This window comes from Falco naumanni, chromosome 3, assembly GCF_017639655.2.
Source record: "Falco naumanni isolate bFalNau1 chromosome 3, bFalNau1.pat, whole genome shotgun sequence".
Lineage (NCBI taxonomy): Eukaryota > Metazoa > Chordata > Aves > Falconiformes > Falconidae > Falco > Falco naumanni.
The window spans coordinates 60,105,224-60,124,470 of record NC_054056.1 but is presented as its reverse complement, the minus strand read 5'-3'; the positions used below and the strand labels follow the sequence as shown (position 1 = coordinate 60,124,470).

Here is a 19,247-nt window from a genome sequence, read left to right as displayed (position 1 = left end):
AGTGACTCACTTAGTGCAAGGAAAGCAGTGCCAACTAGATGCACTGAGATGCCCCTCTTGGGTACTCTAGGAAACAGCTTCCTATTTATGCTCGTTCCCTCCCCAGAAGCAAACTTGCCAAATAAAATGCATTTTGTAGTGCTTTCAAGACATCAACCTAAAAAAAAAACCTATCATGCACAGAGGTCAACAAACTCTTCTGTTTCTGACTTGAAATGGATTCCAACTCATGCTGCTTCAGGTGTAAGGATAAAGAATTAAAGTTTAGTCACAGCTATGTACTGCTGCTTGTGCCAAACCACAAGGCAGTGAGCAGTATTGGTAACTGCAATGACACCACAGTTCCAGTTGCCATCATATTCAGAGACAGACCTGACATTCCATGTGCATCAGTCTAACAAATCAAGTCACATTTAGTTTTGCATCCAGTTTACAGAGCTAAACAAGTGAGCAATTTCCATCCACCAAGGATTTTCTACAGAATTAGCATGAAAATCCACAAAGATGTCTGAAACGTTTGTTTTGGTATTAGCTTAATATGCAAGAAACAATTTTCTGAACACTATTTTTTAATGCCTTACCCTTTATTGTAAAGCTGCTACTGAGCATGGTTATACTGAATACTACAGACTCATTCTTAAATGCCAAGAGATTTACTTTTTTATCACCATATATTTTGTGGTTTCATAAATAAATCTCAACTGTTTGTAACACCTACCTTTGATGCCAGCTCCCCAGGTTCCTTTCTTTCTAAAAAACCAGACACTTGAGGAAGCTCATCATTCTTGAGCTCGATGCTCCATATATACTGCAATGTTAGCAGTAAATTTCCATAGAAAACCATGAATGGTGAACTGATCATGGCGTATTTCCTTCGGTCCCGAATCATCCACAATGTGCAAGACCAGATGAGTAACACAAAAGTCAACCAGCTGTGATATGTGATACTCCACGCCTTGCAGGAGGAGAAAAAAGATATAAAAATGTTCAGAGATACATTCAGGAACGACACTGATGCATCCTGCCAGTTACATTTAACTTATGCTTCTCGACTTTGCACACATTTTCATTGTCATGAGACTTTTCACCCATATTAATCACCTGATGGGCCGGCTACAATAAAACCCTTAGGGAACATGCAGAAAGTGGATTCTTAAGCCCACAGCTGAGGGTGAACCCTGCGTTGCGCATTAATGGCACCTTGGTAAGGTTTGTAAGCAGACTTGTTGCTTCTCGTTACACCAAACTAAAAGAGATAGAGAATACAGGCTAACTTTTGGGCACGCAAGAACTTGCAAAACGGGCAGCAAAGAATTCAGAGTAGGAATAGCAAAACGTATTCAACAGCTACTAAACTCAAGGCTTGGAAAGATTTACACAACTATGCTAACTCCACACTCTTCTAGTTTTTGGGGAATCAATTTCAAATGGAAGGCTGTGGTATGCACACACTGCGCACACCTAATCTCAAGAACGTTTAGACTATGCTAACCACATTAGATTACCTGAAACACAACTCCAGAATGTTTTCTATAGCTTGCAGAAATTCATTACTGAAAACTGCTCTATTAAAAACATGGGGAAAATGGGATTTTCAGTGTTTTTTATTAACATTACATTATCAATTTAGGGCTAAATTCAGCTATAGATATGCTGGTTTAACTACAGAATGACTGTCAATAAAACATTTCAGATTCCTTTTCAATTTAAATAGAAAAGCTTGAAACATTAAGAGTATTTCGAACAGTTTAGCTCCATCCCCCCCTTGGAAATTATGTCTTTTAAGGGTATGTGTAAAACACTAATATGACATTTCTCTGTCCCCATATAAGAAAATAACTTACACTGAGCTGTCTTTGGCTATGGTATAAATGAAACGTGCAACAGATCACATCATAAATTCATAAATGAATCAGGGTCATATAAAATAGTGATGTATCACTAAGTAAAAAGCTAGTAGTGTCTCAATATTAAACTACAAGAAAACTCTTCAAATATATATTTTCCTTTGATATGGAGAGATATGACTCTAGAAATTAATTAAAACAGAAATGCAGATCATAAGAAGCAATGTGAATTTAAAAAATAGGAAAAAGAGGCATTGTGTCAATACAAAAAGAACTACTTGCTAATGTCTCAGAATGCATCAAGTCAGTCCAGATTCTCCACAAGGAGTCTGCTTTATTTAGTTGAGAAACTTTTCCTGTTAAAGGACAGCAAATACAGTTTGAAACTTTATGCAAACAAAAAGCAGCCAAGCTAATTTGTTTTACCATTTTTAATGCAAAATTGGGCCAAGAAGCTTTATGGTTAATTTCATCACAGTTGAAACCTTTCCAAAACAGTAAAACCAAAGCTTTCATTGGGAATATAGAGATCTAATTATTATGCTGAAAATTTGTTACAGTGTAGCTCAAGGTACTTGCATAAAGTGGGCTTAAAAGCAAGCAACAACATGAGAAAGACAAATAAGGGAGGTAAAAAACCAGCAAAATCTTGCTTGGTACATAGTATTTTCCTTGAGACCTTTCTGTGTCAATGTAGGAAACCAGGCTTTACAGGATCTTCTCAAAGAGTAACAGGATGCATGTTTCAACCTGAAATAGGAACTATATAGATATATTTTTTTATATCACTATGAAATGCTTTAGTTTTGTAGGCAAATTTCTGAGTTAAGGAAAAGCATGACAAGCCTGCTTATGGAGAAGGTTGGGAATCGATAGAAATTGATTTTTCAGGTTTTCTGACATTCAACAGACAACAAAACCCAGGGCTCCCAGTCCTGGAAATATGACACTTTACCCAGAACTCCATGTGTTGCCCTATTTATTTAACAGGCCTGGGAATTATGCGTTAATAACCTAAAACAAACCCAAACTGATGCAGACACCATATTGATGTTTTCTAACCCTGATGCAAACACTTACTGAAAACCAATGAATGAGTTTACTTTCGGGAAAACATTGAGAAGACATGTTTATTTGTAAAATTAACAGCTTGTTTTGTTTGGGTTTTTCTGTGGTTTTGTTGTTGTTGCCACTACTTACCATCATGGCTATCAGAGCACAAATGTAACTTTGTTTCATGATAAATTGAAACACAGAGACTAGGGCATGTAATTTAACATTTTCTTTTTCCTCCTGAGTAACTTCCTCTTCCTCTTCATCCTCCTCTTCTTCCTTTTCTAAGTAGAAAAAGAAATTCTTATTTGCAATTCATGCTGGTCTAAAAGTAGTATATGCACTCTCTCCTGGAATGATTTCAGTTGTAAACACTCTGATGGATACTTCTACAGCAATCAGCAAGCTAAAGATGGGAGCCAAAGAAAAATTACATTTGAGCACAGTAAAGCAAAACCCGCAATCACTATGTTGGTAGACAAAGTATTTTGGATAGTATATGCCTACAGCCCCATTTACAAAATTGCTGTATGGTCAGCCATCATTGTAAGGCAACAGCAATTATTTAACTTCAACAGGCCAAAGAACTTTACAAAATGAAAATAAATGCTAAAGGCAGTGACTGGAGATACAGAATAAGAAAAAATATGGAACTAAGGGTAATTCCCAGGCAATTCACTACCTGACATTTCATCCGAAGTCTCCCATTTGTACTGTGGTGTTGAATACATGTCTGCTTTGGCTGGCCCATTTTCTAATGGCAGTGTGGGGTGGATGGTGTGATAGTCAGCAGGGTTCCCATTCACTGTTACCAGCAGCACCTGCCAGGACATCAGAGAGAGGCACTGCATTTAGGGTGGCTCTGAGGACAATGTGACACCTACTTCTGCGCTTCACTACTGTTGAATTGCCAGTGTTAAAGGAGCTTAACCAGTAACTGCAGTTACTTCCTTCCAAAGCAATTGGTATGTTTTAGTCATGTTGCATGCAAAACTAGCGCGTAACAGCTTCCAAAATTAATTGTTGTTAGCTTTTTATGCAATATCAATAGAATCACAAATCTGTTTCCATGCAGTTTTTTAGCAACCGTAAAATGCTGCTGCAACTGTGAACTTTTGTAAATTTTTCCTTTGAAAGATTTCAAGTTTTTTTCAAATTCCCAGAATGTCACATTGCATTAGGTAACACTTCAACTTATACACAAGCAGTCTGAAAAGGAATAAAAGTATACATACATAAGCAAAAGCAATTAAGTTACTGCTGAGCCACGGCAAATAACTGTTTGCACGCTCTTGGTCTGTCCTACCCATGAAATTAAATGGAAAGAACAAACCCTGCAAAGGTGGACTAAGTTAACACATCCACAGCTGGGGAAGGCTAAGGTTGATCACATGGCTCAGTATACAAACAGTAACTCAGAGAGCCCATCTGCAGACATACTGCCTTTCCCAGGTTAAACTGGCTTTTTACAGCCCAGCTAGGAAAGTATCATTATACGTCCTGCATTGAAGTTAAAGCTATAACCAAAACTTCATCCTCCTTCTTATGCAAACTAATACATCAAGATTTTCAGGCTTTAGTTCGCATCTAATTATTTCCACTAATTATGAAAACAATGGTTACAGACTACTTTCAGTTTTAAAATAGTACTGGTGAGATCTAAATTTGCTGCCATTAATAAAACCAGTTGTGGTAATTATTGGTTTTGATGCTACATGTATGCCACTTGGTAGTACTAATTCAGTACTCTTTCATTGTTTGATTTCTGTGGCTTAAATTTCAGCCCTTGTGCTTGTTTGAATTAGGGCTCCAGCAACCACAAGCATAAATACCTCTTGTATTGGCAGAAATTCATGTGCAATGGGTTACCGATGGTAGCACATCCTGAAGACTGACTTCTGCTTAGGCTGTGAGATAGGAGCGTATTTTGCCTGTTGAAACTATGCACAGGCGTGTGGAATATTTCAGAATAGTATCTGGGTTATGTTCAGTTATATTCAGCAGCCACACCAAGCACAGGCTGTGAAGCACATTTAGATTTGGTTATAGCTGCTCCCAGACTTCAACTGCACCTCCATTCTCCTGTGCATGGTGAACAGAGGATGTTTCTGCTTTCAGAGTCTGCTAGGGTCTACAGCAGTCAAGATAAATGGATCATTTGCTGTCTGTTCAAAGAAAGACTTGGATTTTCTGTAATCTGTAAATTGAACTCATGTGTTGCCAGTCATGCTTTAAGGGCCTCAGCATTTCAACACGAATGAAAGAAAAAATTACAGCAAAGAAGCTAAATCAAGTTTTAAGACAGCTTGCATTAGAAAGCATATTCCGGTATCTTTTATGGTTTAAATAACCCAACGAAATAGCAAAGATTGCTTGCCAGCTGGTACTACTACAAGCAGTTTAACTTCAAACAATCAATTTTAGGGCTAAACAGTTTCTCAGTGCAATTATTAAAGAAGCAAAACCCAATTATATTTAGGATAATCAAAGTTATAGGGTAAATGGTAGGCTAACAAAAATAAAGAGGTTTGAAAAATGTCACCTAAGGTTTTATCTTTATGTATCAGTGTAATCTGTATTTACACATATTAAGAAGAATTACAAATACAAAGACTAGTAGTATACTAACATCCGATGGCTTGTATTCATCTTGGGTCATTGACAGAAGCTGCAAAAAGCAATGCAAGACAAATTATTAAAGAAGCATGGCTCAAGCATTAATAAGTCTAACTTTTTGAATACATGCACGCATATTGGGTGACTTTTGCAGATTTGCACTAAGAAATTCAGAAAGAATTCTTAAAAAGCCAGCAGAATTGTACACTATGCTCCATAAAATGATATTTACTGTGCCATGGCATTGACATAAATTTACACTATGTTCTCGTGAATTCGAAACCAAAACTGAGAACGTTGCATTGAGATTTTAGATACTAGGTCAAAGAATTAATCAGTATGGCATTACTGATTAACTGCTTTCTAATGTCTTTCTAATGATCTAATGCTTAAAAACTAAGTTTTTAAATGATCATTAGAATTACTGTAATTAAAAAAATACTTTCCATGAAATGTTATAAAATGTGATACTTCATTCATTTGCCTGAGCTCTGGGGGATTGAGTATATGTGGCTCAACAGAGATTTGTATAGCCCAAATCTGACTGCGACCCATCAAAAGAAATTTCGCACTACGGCTCATGAGGACAGATGGTAGAAAGCTGGACCTTTCCAGGAGTTTTCACACAAACTTCCTTAACTGCCCTGCTGAGAATACCCAACAAGGACACCAGTATGCTTGGAGGAAGGCAAGCTAGCATTCCCCCCTTACTAATGACAGTGCTAATTAGTAGTTATACGGCAGATCAGAGCTTTACATCAGCAGACTTGCTGTTTTGCACAAAGATAATGGCCTCATGCCAAAAGCCTGGACCTAAACTTATTAAATGTGGAAGCCAGAAACGCAGAGCATGCTCTTTCTTCAGGTCCTTACACTGACTCTTGTTTTTTTCATTAATTTTTACAAAATATATTCCTACTCTGCCACACAGCCTTGATATTGTGTATGATTTATATAATCACACATGAAGATCTTCTTACTTACAACCTATATAATGCTGCTTCCCTTAATTTCAAAGTAATTGTGATAAAATTAACTGACTGATTAAAAAACAACTAATTCAGAGACCCTTCCCCTCCAGCCTTACTTTTCTCTCATCAGTTGTATAGTGGCTTGCATACCACAGACTTCGTCTTCTCTCCGCTGTCATTGGAATTGGGCTGCAGGCTATTTCTTTGTCATCCTCCCTGCTGACAGATTTCTCTTCATCAGGCATCTGCTAAACAATATAAATGACAAGACTAGTTACAGCTCTCTAAATAACAGTTTTCTCAAAGAATTTAATTTTCCCCTAACTGATGCTCCCTCTCCAAAGTATAACTTTGAAACATCTTTTAGTACCTATCGTGCTCGATCTGTGACAGATGACTCTTACTAGGATGACATTTTCAGAAATGATGACAGATCTTTTCTATGACTTAGTTCATCAATGCCAAGATGTTTCCTGATAATTACAAGACACTAGAATTACCAACACCTCCACAGACTACCTTACCTTACTATACAGTCATACCATAAGCTAGTAAGTTGTCTAATTTTCAAGGTAGTGTATTGAAAAAAATTCACTCTTCTCATCTGCCTATATATGTGAAAAGCCAACTCTGCTTCACTAAACAACTAAAGAACTGAAAAGATCAAAACCTTTTGAGCATACGTATCTAGCATTAAAGGTTAACCTAATTCACCAATCCATGCCTCAGTATGTAACAAAGTAGTCAGTGCTGTTCATCCATCTAGGCTCATCTATTCCTGCTTCTAAATCAAGCCATAAAAATACCCCTGTGTGCTCATGCTCACATGTCAGACAAGATGACTGGAGCAAGCCAATATGGATTTGCCAAGGGTAACCTGATTGGTTTTTACGCTGAAACAACTGGCTGAGTGGATGAAAGGAGAGCTGTGGATGTCAGCTACCTTGATTTCAGCATCTTTGATACACTGTCCCACAACATCTTTGCTGACAAGCTGGTAAGATACAGACCTGACAGATGGACCACAGGATGGGTGGAGAACTAGCTAAACTGTCTTGCTCGAAGGCAGGTAATGGATCTAGGTCAAAATGGTATTGGTCATGAGTGGAGTTCCTCAGGGACTGGTGGTAGGTCTGGTACTATTCAGTATCTTCAAAACTATCTGGATGGAATTGCACCCACAAAAAGTCTGTGAATGATACTGAACTGTGTGGTAGAGGTAGATGGGCTAGAAGGAAGAGCTACCATACAGAGACAGCGCCAACAAAAAATCCACAAGGTTTAACAAAGATAAAGCCCTGCATCTGGAATAAACCCACATAACAGTAAAGGTTGTGGACAGACTGTGTGGGAAGCAGCTCTGTGGAATAGGCTCAGGTAGTCCAGGTGCACAGCAAGCTGAACATGAGCCAACAGTGAACTCCAGCAGCAATGAAGGCAAACATGTCCTGGACTGCATCAGCAAGAGTACTGCCAGCAGATCAAGGGATGTAATTATTCCACTGCACCAGGCAAGTATCAGGCCGTACCTGTAATTCAGAAAGTAGGGTGTTTTTTTCAGCCTTCCAATACCTAAATTGTAGTTTTAGAGAAGACAGAGGTGCTCTTCTCACAAGGAGGCATCATTACAGGACAAGAGTCTAAGGGCATAATTTGCTTCAGGGAAATGCCTTCTGGATATATATAAAAAAAATATCATTGTGAGAACAAGTAATCACTGACATTGACTGCTTTTGCTGGAAACATCCAAGACTTGGCCCTGGACAGCCTAATCTGAGGCCCTGCTCTCACAAGGAGTTGCATGAGATGATCTGCATAGGTCCCTTCCCACCTGGACTGTTCTGTGACTGTGATTGTCCATGATCCACATCCTCTACTTCTTCATCTGTGACAGGAACTATTACCACTAAATTGAGGAGGACTGCTAACGTACCAGTCTTAACTCATCATAATTCTATGGCCCAGTAGGGGTATGGGGCCTCTCAAATAGACTTAACATGGACGTCATGATAGCACAGTGACAAGCGGGAGACCTGGGTATGTGTGCACAAACCAGGCTAGGTCACAGCTCCTCTTCAGGCTCCTCCAGACCTCTTCCTGCACTGTGCCTCCTTCTGCAATCTTGAACTTCCCAGCTGAGCTGTCCCAAAGCAGCAACACCTTGCTGTTTATACCAGTAAGAGGAGGAAGCTCAACCGCGTGGTGCTAAAGGGAGGAAAGGGGATGCTCTGGAACCAGTGGGCTGCATGTGGAAGGTGTGAGCATCTTCAGCACAGTGTTGCTCTGCAGGACTCACAGGCCCAGCGATAACATCAGGGAGAATCTGCTACTACTGGTTACTCTGCCCTCTGCCTTTGCCCAATTTCTCATTTTGAACCTTAGACCTTGACCCTGCTTTTTATTTTTATTATTTCCTCTCTCTACTTGGTTTTCTGGTTTCTCCTGTCTTCCCAAGACTTCATGTGGGTTTTATATTTTTGGCTCTGATGGAAATAATAAGTATTCAAAATTTCAGAGGAAGGTATGCAAGTATGTAAAGTGAATATTGTGGAATAATAATAGCAGTGGCTATACCACTCTGACATCCATTAATGCCTGAATGTTTATCTCAAAACTAGTAGAAATGGTGAGGACTAAAAGGTATACCTACCTATGCTTCAAAGTACTGCTTTAAAAAAAACTGTTTGCAAAAAAGTCATGTACAAATACAAGTGATTCTAATAATAAATGTAAAGTTCTTGATTCAGGTTCTACGTTGCTGTTGAACTCATCAAAGCTCAACAAACTCTGAATGACCAAGTTCAAAGAATTACCAAAACTCTACCTCCTCTCATCACAATCTCCACTGGTATTGTTGTTTAGAGTACTAAGTCAAATCCTCATTCCTACAGCTGTCTTGCTTCATAAAACCACCCCTGTTCAGCAAAGTACACAAGTGGTTGTGGAACCTGGGGCAAGGTCTTACTGACTTCAGTAGGACTTCAGTACTTTGCTGACCTGCAGCCAAAATATAGATTACACACCAGCTTTAGTAGTGTTATGCTGAACTTACCCTGTTATTAACTACAAAACAACCGGAACAGTTGAAACAGTTTGAAGGACTCTTTTTTTTTTTCTCTTGCCTATTTTGTCCTTTCTACTTAGCAGATAGTTGTATTTCTGCTTCAAATTCAGTCTAAGTTGACTTTTGGTTTGCAACAGAAATATCCTGGTACTTGCTTTTTTGCTTAAACTTTATCTACTGCCAACAAAGAGGTATCTGATGGTATAAAAGGTAATTGTTGTCTGAACTTCAGGTACTTCAAAGGCAGGGTCCCAAACTAGGCTTTTAATGAGAACTAGCTGGCAATAAGTGTTCTCATTACCTATGCAAAAACAGCTGGTGCAATAGAACAAGAGTAAATCAGTATGCCAGGCAGAAGTCTGCAAAGCTACCCATGGGGACAGGACATTCAAACATCCTAGCTGGTTTTGAAACTCTCTCCATTCCAATCCTAACAGTAAGGTCCTATTTTTAAAATCTTGACTTAGATAAACAATGGTTATTAATTTAGTTTTACTTCTCAGAGGCAATGGTAGCCCTTTTCACATAGGACTGTGTATTTACATTTGATTGTGAAGGGGCATTCCTAGCCAAACTGTAAGATGAAATAAACTGATTCTATGTCACTGCCATTTGAAACTTTAATATAAATGTGGACCATAAAGAAGCTTATCAACAGCATTTAGTTTGGCACCAGGGTGACCAAAACAATACCAGAAGACCTAAGATGTAGACAGTGATTCTAGGAACATATTTTTAGCCTCAGAGACTATAGGGAAGGGTGGGAAATCTTGTTTTTCTCAGAAGAAGAAAAGTCAGAAAACACAGTACTAGTCATATGATCACAACTTGTAAGAGTCCTTTGACTTGTCTATTTCTTCCATTTTTTTCCACTACCAGACCAACTCTCAAACGCCTCTTAATTCAAACAATTCTAAAAATTTCATAAAAGGAGGCTACATTAAATTGCTGTAACTCTGTTGACTTCTGTACTATTCCTTACCACTCACTGGCGGGAATGAATGGGCCCTATTCATACATTCAGTACTAGCAGTTACAACTATGAGCTGAAATCTCCAGAGGCAGATTGCCTTTTCTTATTTGCAAAGATAGAATTTCACAAGACTCAATGCTAAAACAAATCAGGATCCAAAATAGTGGGCATAAGAAAAGCAAAACTTCCACTGACTGCCAAGGGCGTTTTACATGAGTAAGATCCATACAGAATCCCGCACAGAGACTGTATACTGAAATCTCATACATGCCATACTTTGACAGACTGTGGTGCACACACAAAAAACTTCAATCTGAAACTCAAGATTTGAAGTCAGCATTGTTCTTGTAAAATTGTTCATCAGTTGCAGTATTCGGAAACAGTCTCAAAAGCATCTGTCTGAGAGACAACTCCTGCTGCAAGCCAGCAGGAATTTTGCTTACATGAGGACCCAAAGATGCAATTCAACACAAGAAAGAAAAAATATCAGGCTACATGTCTTACTCTGTTTTTAGAATCTGCTATGCCAGTATTATATTTAGCTTATGTACATCTATTTAGACTGAATATTTCCTTATGCATAAAGCCATACACATTTTGTTCAAAACAGGTTTTGTTCAAGAGATTCTTTTAAATAAAATTTCTAAGATGAGCCACTTATTACTGTACATGATAGCTGTATACAGAGAACAAATGATTTACACTAAACAGCACATAGCACATTGTCTTTGCCATCCATCCAGCTATAAGTAGGTTAGGGGTGAGATCCTAAATACAGTGTATCTTTGAAATCACCGCAGACTGCATAGGCACGTTATATACTTTGTTCCATAATGAATCAAATGCACCACAAATCCAAAAACATTTCAATGAAACCTGCAATGCATTATTTCTGGGTTTAAACAAATGAGAACAGAGTCTAACAGCAGAAAACTAGTAAAAGAAAGATTATTTCTTGATCCATGGCACCACTAAAGGAAAAACAAAATGCATATAGACAAAAAAAAGCCTTAAGGAGAAAGTGTGTCAATTACGATAAATTTTGCAGATCTCAGCATCTCTTTCTAATGAGAAATACCTGCATTACAATATCCTGTGCTAAAAAAATAAGTATTAATGCATGGGTATAATTTTCTTTACAATGTTCTTTTTTTTTAAGTGCCCATTTATCTTTGGAGGGAAGCATCATTCTCCCGGCATCCGAAGTTCCCATGGGAGTGCCAAGACTTTGTATTGCCTCTCATGTAGCCATGGGTTTGAGAGACATCAGCTTTTCTTAAATTGATCTCTCTTAATACTTATTCGCTGTAGCTCAGTTGCTTAAGAAAGCATCTCTAATTTGACTTGCTTCCAGTTCTCAAGAGACTCATTTCAGTGTCTTATGGGAATATCCATCGCATACAACACAAGTAGGCTGAAAGAAAGAAGCGCAGGCAAGACCAGTATAGTTCCTCTCTAGTCCCTGGAGGAACTTGCAGGATTCACTCTATCCTGAGACAGACGGGCTCATTTCTCTCCCCTGAAAAAGCACCGTAACTCCTAGACTTTGAGATGGTGAAAGTTTGATGAAAACAACCCGGGTACTGGAAATTAATTTCCAGAGATGCTGAGATGACACAGCTCCCGCTGACTGCATTTCACATGGGGTTCCTCCTCTGTGAGTAGTTCTTATGATTTTACTATGCAGTTTGTGAGATGTGAAGTTTTAGTTACAGCCCAAATGCTAAAATCATATTACTATCTGGAAATCTCAGTTTTCACATAAGGAAAGCAAAAAAGCAAGTTTCCAGCTGTTGCAGCTGTAGAAAAAAAAATAATAGGAAAAAAACCTAAAAGAACCCAATGCCAGAGGGCACTGCACCACAATCTTGTGACTTTACAAAAGCCAGTCTTACGATTTCTGGAGACTTAAGGCATGATTTTTTAATAACTCAGGCTGACAGTTCTGGCATCATTCACCTTTTATTATGAAGCCCAATATATGCAAACCCCAAGTATCAGACATCTCAATTCAGAGGCAATGTATTTTGTCTGCATTTTAAAATATTAAACTGTTACATTATCCATTACATGAAGAAACACCCTTAAAATACGAAAACCTTCAACATTTTGACTTGCTACTATGAACTCCACTAATTCACAGCTCAGTCATGAGTGTTTTCACTGTGGTTTACAGCACTGCTAAATCTGAACTCTAAAATTCATGTCAAACCTCAGAGGATCAGGAGATTGAAATAAATAATGTTTAGGGTCATCCTTTTTATACTTCCAGTTTCTAAGCTTTTAAGATACCTCTAGGTTCCTCTATTCCCTTTTTTCCTCTGAAACTGGCAAAAGTAAAAATTTACTTTTTGTCTCCTTTTTCTCTTGCTCTTAAATGAAAGCTGAGATTTTCACTCAGGAACACAGATTCAGGAGGAAAGATTTTAAGAAAATTGTTCTGTCTTTGATAAAACTGTATCCTACAGTGTGTATCTGACTGTATCCTACTTGTATCCAGCCTGTATCCTACTTCAGTTCTGCTAGACAAGTCCTGGCTGTTTGCCTTATGTTTGATAGCACCTACACTAGAATCATAGAATCACTTAGGATGAAAGAGACCTTTAAGGCCATCAAGTCAACCGAGTCCAACCACTACTTCATATTGATACTGACTTTCCAAATTATAGTAAGCATTAATGCTCTGCCATTCAATTCCTTACATAAAAAGTCCCACTCATCAAAAAACCTGAATTTAAGGTACCAGCTTGCACTTACTGTCTATTTCCCTTAACTTTCCTGAATGTTTGCACCTTTGTTAGCAAGTATCTGCATTGGCCAGTCTCACAGTCATTAGTCATGAGTCATTAATGCAGAAAAAAGAGAAGGAAGTTACCCTTACAATGGGCTCTTGTAGCCAGAGGCGGATAAGAGTTGCCAGGGTGTAGTACATCACCAGCAGTAAAATCGGATTAGCATGGTGATACCAATGCAACTCCTGATTTTTGATGATCATCCAAGTGCTTGAGCAGTTTGTCTGAGTAAGTGAAGTGACACCGAACAACCTGTGGATATAAAAAAAGACAACTAACCAAGTTAAAGAGAATGAACACCAAATCTTACAATGTTTAAAAAACTTTTTTTCATTAATTTTTGCCTACCTGTAAAACCAACTGCCTCGTTCAAAAAGAGCATTTGCTATCTTATTGAAAATGCAGTGATTATTTCATTCCATATATTTAGTGAAAAGGAATGGGTTTTGCACTTGGTTTTCAACATAAGAAACGGGAGTATAATATTATTACATCTACCATGTCCAATGTGAAAACTTTAAATGACCTGCACCCCGTAGGCCCAGAGCTACAGAAAAAGGGGAGAGAAAATCTGGCTGCAAGGCCATTTGGCAAATCACAGCAACATGACATTTCAGAGTGATTTAGTAAACTGACATACAACACCATTCCACTCAGTCTGCCAGGACAGAGCTGTAAAGTACATCTCCACTGCACATTGAACATCATACTGATTTTTTTTTTAAACTAATACTATTAATAAATTGCTATCTAATTACGCAAATACTTATAAACACACAGAAGTCCACTAAACTCATGGCTATTGTGAACAGAAAAGGAAAACATTCAGAAAGGCAATTGTTCTGGATGACCAAATCATTGAGGAAAAAAAGATAAATAAATTCCACAATATTAATGTAGTTGCAGTATAATGTAGTTGTATAATGCAGTATAATGCAGTATAATGCAGTATAATGTAGTTGTAGTGGCATGAGGTATTTGACTATTTCTGGAAAAAATGGCATGTCACAGTATTTCTATCAAGAAAGAAACATATGTTAGAAAAGCCACTTAAGGAAAAAAAACGAACAAACAACATTTTAAAATTAAGAGAAGACGTCATATGCTTTGTAGATGTGTTAGATGCTGAAACAAAACTAGCAGAAAATCTTAATTAATCTGTTTCTTTCACTGTAAAATATTTTGCAGAGTTTCAAAGCTAGGGCATAGATTTACCAGTAGCATATGTCAGGATTCACAATAAACAGTTTTGCTCTGTGCCAAAGCTTTTTCTTCCAAGAAATAGATTTGATTCTAAGAGACAATTAAGAAGAATGATTTCTTGATAGAACAAACCCAAACTGTTGTTACTCTGATAGAGTAAAACATACATTTAAAAAACCCAAATGTTTTTCTGCTGGAGGATTTAATTGTAAATTCTAAATGTCTAAAATATTATTTCTTCCTTTACCTAGTAAGATCCAACATGAAAGGGTGAATGAATACAAAGAGTAAGTATGATATTCAACAGAGATGTGCTGCCTGAAATCTGCCCTTTGGATATATAAAAAAGGAGAAGTTATACCTGTTCGTTCACTGGGGGTTTGTGGCATGGATATAATACCATTAACTGCCAAAACTAGAGCTCTATAGCATTTTATTGAACAATTTATCTGCATTCACTTCTCATTCTGATTGTTAACACGAGCCAAAGGCTATAAACTTTAAGATTTCTCAGAGCTTTTGGGTGGATCCAAGATTGGAAAAGTTAAAAAAAAAAAAAAAAAAAAAAGGGCAAGATCCTGCATACAAAATAAATTTTTGTAACTTAAAAGGAGCTGACAGAGCTGTGTTTGGAGTTGACCCAGATTCAAACTTCCATAGCATCCAAGCACATTCAGGGCTATTCAGGGCTGGTGTTATGGTTTGACTCCATCTGACTGAAATTGATGCTGGTGTGTATTCTGTTCATATTTCGATCATCATAGGGGAACATCTTGTTTTGCCTGTGTTCCTCTCTGCCAACTGACTTGTAATTTTTGCCCTTCAATGATCAGAGTTTTTGAGTTCCTATTAGTTTCATCTTCTACCTCTATTTCGCAACACATCTCTCCATCTTTGGTTCATTTTAAGCTTTTCTGTGTAAGCACATACACATACTGTTGTTTCATAAACATATCAGAATCAGAGTGAAATCCAATTCTTACTGAAGTAAAAAGTCTTTCCATTGACAGTGAGTGATGAGTATGTCCTACAGAAATGAGGGAAAGCTCCTGAAGGTCCTTGGACCCTTCTGTTAAGCAGACATGATTTTCATATCACATATTCAATTCAGATAATATTTTATAATATATGTAACTATAAAGTCTCAAAATCTTGAGTTTTACTTTTATCTCTACTGAAAAAAACATTCCACATAATCCTACCAGTTAGTAAATATTATTATGTTTCAGTTAAATTCTCATTCTCTTAGTTTCATTTGCTTGCTTCAAATTATCCATATATTACACTTTTGGACTTTGCTCCCTTCTGGTGTTGCATTCACCAAATATATGTAAGTTATAACGCATCTCTTCCCTCTTAGTTGCCACGTGACCAGCAATGTATTTATTTAACCCATTTCACTTTGTCTCATAAATCACAAGTCTAGAGGAACTGCTCCTCCTTTCTGAATCCTTTTTAGGTTTTGAGACTTGTTAGTCACAAAGGTACTCAACACAACGTTCCCTGTCTACCAAATTCCAAATACACTGACATCTTGGGAATGCTCATTCTCTCTGGCCTGCAAGTTGCTATTCATTCAATATTTATGCTTCAACATTGTCTTCAATGAGAATTGCTGGTGCAGAACATTTTTCAGAGATACAGTCATCTTCTCTTATTCAAAGCTTTTAAATACACAGGAATGACTGCCATAAAATGTATAGCATTTACTGTAAGCAACACATATTAGGGCACTATTCAGTTCTGCATACTTCATTCCACAAAGATGTCTTTACATTCAGTATTGGTCATGATCAGCTATATTTGTGTCCAGCTCTGATCTTAGTGGGACTTTATCTTAGCCACCATACACATATGCCATCAATGAAGTCAGAATGAGTCCTAAGTGGGGGAAACCAGATGCCCAACAAGACAAGTGTATGCGTGCCTGGATACAGAAGATAAATAAAAGGAATACTGAGAGACCATTTTCTAGTGGAAATACTTCGCTTTTCAAAAGACTGCATGTAATCTAAAAAACAACTGGAGGTTTGCAAGATGTAATAGATTATTTTTTCTATTCCTACAAAGAAGCAAAAATTGTGTTTTTCAAAGTCTCCTCATTGGTATTCTGAAAAATGCACTTCATTAAGAAAAAAAAAAAAGTATAGTAGAAATAATTTGGAAAATTTTAGAAACCATAAAGGGCCAAGAGGAACTTGAATGTCTGACTGAGGAATGCTCTGAAATAAACCATGAAAAACTGTTCTTAAAATAAAGGTGGTATCTTTTTGTCCAGCTCCTACTCTATTAAGTTTGTTTTCCCAGCAAAGCTTCCTACCGAATCTGTGAACCATCCTTTTAGCGGATGCATGTTCATCTTTTGTGACTGACAAAGCTGTAAGCTGTTACCATAAAAAAGCCTCCCACTTTTTATATCAGTCCAGCATAAAAATTCAGAAGAGCAATTTCCATTTTCATGGAAAACAGAAAAACAAATTCCTTTGGCACCCACAGATATTTGACCTAAGGAGCTGCTAAGTACCATGTTTTATTATTGCATTATGTAAATTACTAAAACTTCTCCAGCATGAATTATTTAATTATTACACTACTATAGTATAAGAATTAGTGTTAGTAATTAGTCATGGTATTAAATATGAAAAAAGGTTACATAAAAAAATTAAATACATGTAAATAATAAGTAGAATAATCAAATATACTAATTACAGATCTGTTAGGTCTGGGAATTTTGCCTCCAGTAAAAATGATATGGAACGTTTCTCCTTGTAAAAATATATTTGTCAGTTCAGACTCCGTGTGTACTGGTGTTTTAGCAGTTGATTTCAGACCAGGATTTGCCTCATAATTTCCAAGGTCAGGAAGGGAAGCAATACTTCTGACATCCTGCGCAATGTAGGATACACAATAATTCTCATACTGAACAAATAAATTGTGGTTGAATTACAGTTTATTGTTTAGAAAGGCATTCAATCTTGATTTCAATATAAAGCAAAACTTTTACTGCCTTATCATTTTCAGCTGTACATCCAAGATATATCTATACAGTATACTGATATATAATATATATACACATATAGAAAATATATATGTGTGTATTATTCTATATATTATCAATTTGATATCTTCTATTGCATATTTATTTCGCTCTCCTCACGTGGACGGAGAGGGGAGTGGTGCCTGCAAGTCTGCAGTAGGAAAATGGAATATCAAGATTGACTGACATATGAATAGCTGAACTCTAAAATAGAGATGCTAAAAGTGGCCACACAAGAGAATAAAAGGAAGAAGAATAAGAGAAGAAAATGAAAGTGAGGGACAGGAGAGAGCAGAAAAAAACCGACAGAGAGAAATTCAACAACAGTAAAGACCCAGAAATGGGGGGAAAATTTAGCCTTTTTGGGGAGGGTGGTGGTTGTAGGGTGATGACGGTTGTTGCAGAAATCTTTTTCTTGGGGACAGAGGGATGACAATACAGGGGTAAAAGGCAAAACTTTGTGCTTCACAGGCCAAGCCCTGAAGACTGAGATTCATGAAGAAGAGTACTTGAAATACTGAAAGTGCCATGTCCTAAACCCTTGAAGAGTGAAACTTTTTTTCAAACATTGACTTAAAGTAGGTACATACTCTTGCCAAATTTGAGAATTTCCTGGGGAGAAGAGGGGGTAAGGAGTAAAAGCAATTAACAAAATAAATTAGCATACAGAAAATATCATTCCTACACAGCCCCCCAAAAGCCATTCTGTTGAGTTTTCTGTACTTGGATGGCAGAGCTACACACAAGTTACGATCCATAAAATTATATCCATAAAGTCCCTTCCAAGGGAATCCTGTGAGGAACGCCACTCCTCCCCCATATATAATTTGGCTATATGCCTAAGGAAATACATGCCATTGCAAAGGACTCAGCCAGTTCCATGGTACCTCCAGGCCCATCCTTGCCTTCCAGAAGGTTTCTGCTCTCTAGGCTATAGGCTGGGAATTCAGACCACACTGGGGCTAATGCTCCAGGGTACACTGAGCTGACACACTTTCATACAAACAACAGAACACAGGCAGGAAAGGGGTGGGAAAGTTGGCTGAAATGCATTAAGCGTCCCAAAGAATTAGGGTTAAGATGAGAAGGAGGCATTTGGTTTCAAGTGCCTTTTTAAGGGAAAAAAACAAATGAATGGGAAAATTGGCATTTGTCTTTCCAAGTCACGGTATTTGTAAGATTCCACAGAGAAGGAGCTGATCCTTCATGCCTTCTCCTCAGCTCAGCAGGACAACTGTGGACAGAGATACTGCAGACTCAAATCTCAGTCCACAGATGGACTTAAAGTTATTAAATTTATCCATTTTGGAGTGATACAAGCTTTTAGAAGTATTGCAAGTATATTTTTAGTGCTTAAAAGCCCTAGACCCTGCTTTAGTTCAGACTTGGATAACTCAGAACTGGCTAAGTGGAACTGTGCCATATTAACAAAAACACAAAAATTTGATTGTTTGGGTTGAGAAGTATTATGATAAATTTCAGCTTAACAGTTAATAACTTTTTTTGAAATATCTGAAAATGTAGACTAAGACTGGAAGTGTTTTCCTTCAGAGTGTTGCTATCACAACGCTATAATACAGGCATACACACAGTGAACGTAGGCTTGGTAGGTAAGTAGATCATTTTAACTTTTGTTTTAATGTCATCATATTTCTATAGCTCTTTAGCAGATGTCTACGTACTTTTTTTCT

The 19,247-nt window shown here is 37.5% G+C and overlaps 1 protein-coding gene across 12 annotated transcripts in view; it reads right to left on the bottom strand.

Moving 5' to 3' along the window:
* PIEZO2 (piezo type mechanosensitive ion channel component 2) overlaps positions 1 to 19,247 on the bottom strand; it is a 313,781-nt gene that overhangs the window by 94,396 nt on the left and 200,138 nt on the right. For 4 of the 12 annotated variants that reach the window (XM_040586706.1, XM_040586713.1, XM_040586711.1 and 1 more), the window contains exons 8-13: positions 13,400 to 13,568; positions 6,604 to 6,735; positions 5,530 to 5,568; positions 3,583 to 3,721; positions 3,048 to 3,184; positions 719 to 955 (exon numbers count right to left, since the gene is read on the bottom strand). In XM_040586706.1, the coding sequence (XP_040442640.1) occupies positions 719 to 955; positions 3,048 to 3,184; positions 3,583 to 3,721; positions 5,530 to 5,568; positions 6,604 to 6,735; positions 13,400 to 13,568 (853 nt within the window). The remainder of the gene's footprint in view (positions 1 to 718; positions 956 to 3,047; positions 3,185 to 3,582; positions 3,722 to 5,529; positions 5,569 to 6,603; positions 6,736 to 13,399; positions 13,569 to 19,247) is intronic. The other 8 variants (XM_040586708.1, XM_040586714.1, XM_040586717.1 and 5 more) reach the window with 5 other exon arrangements.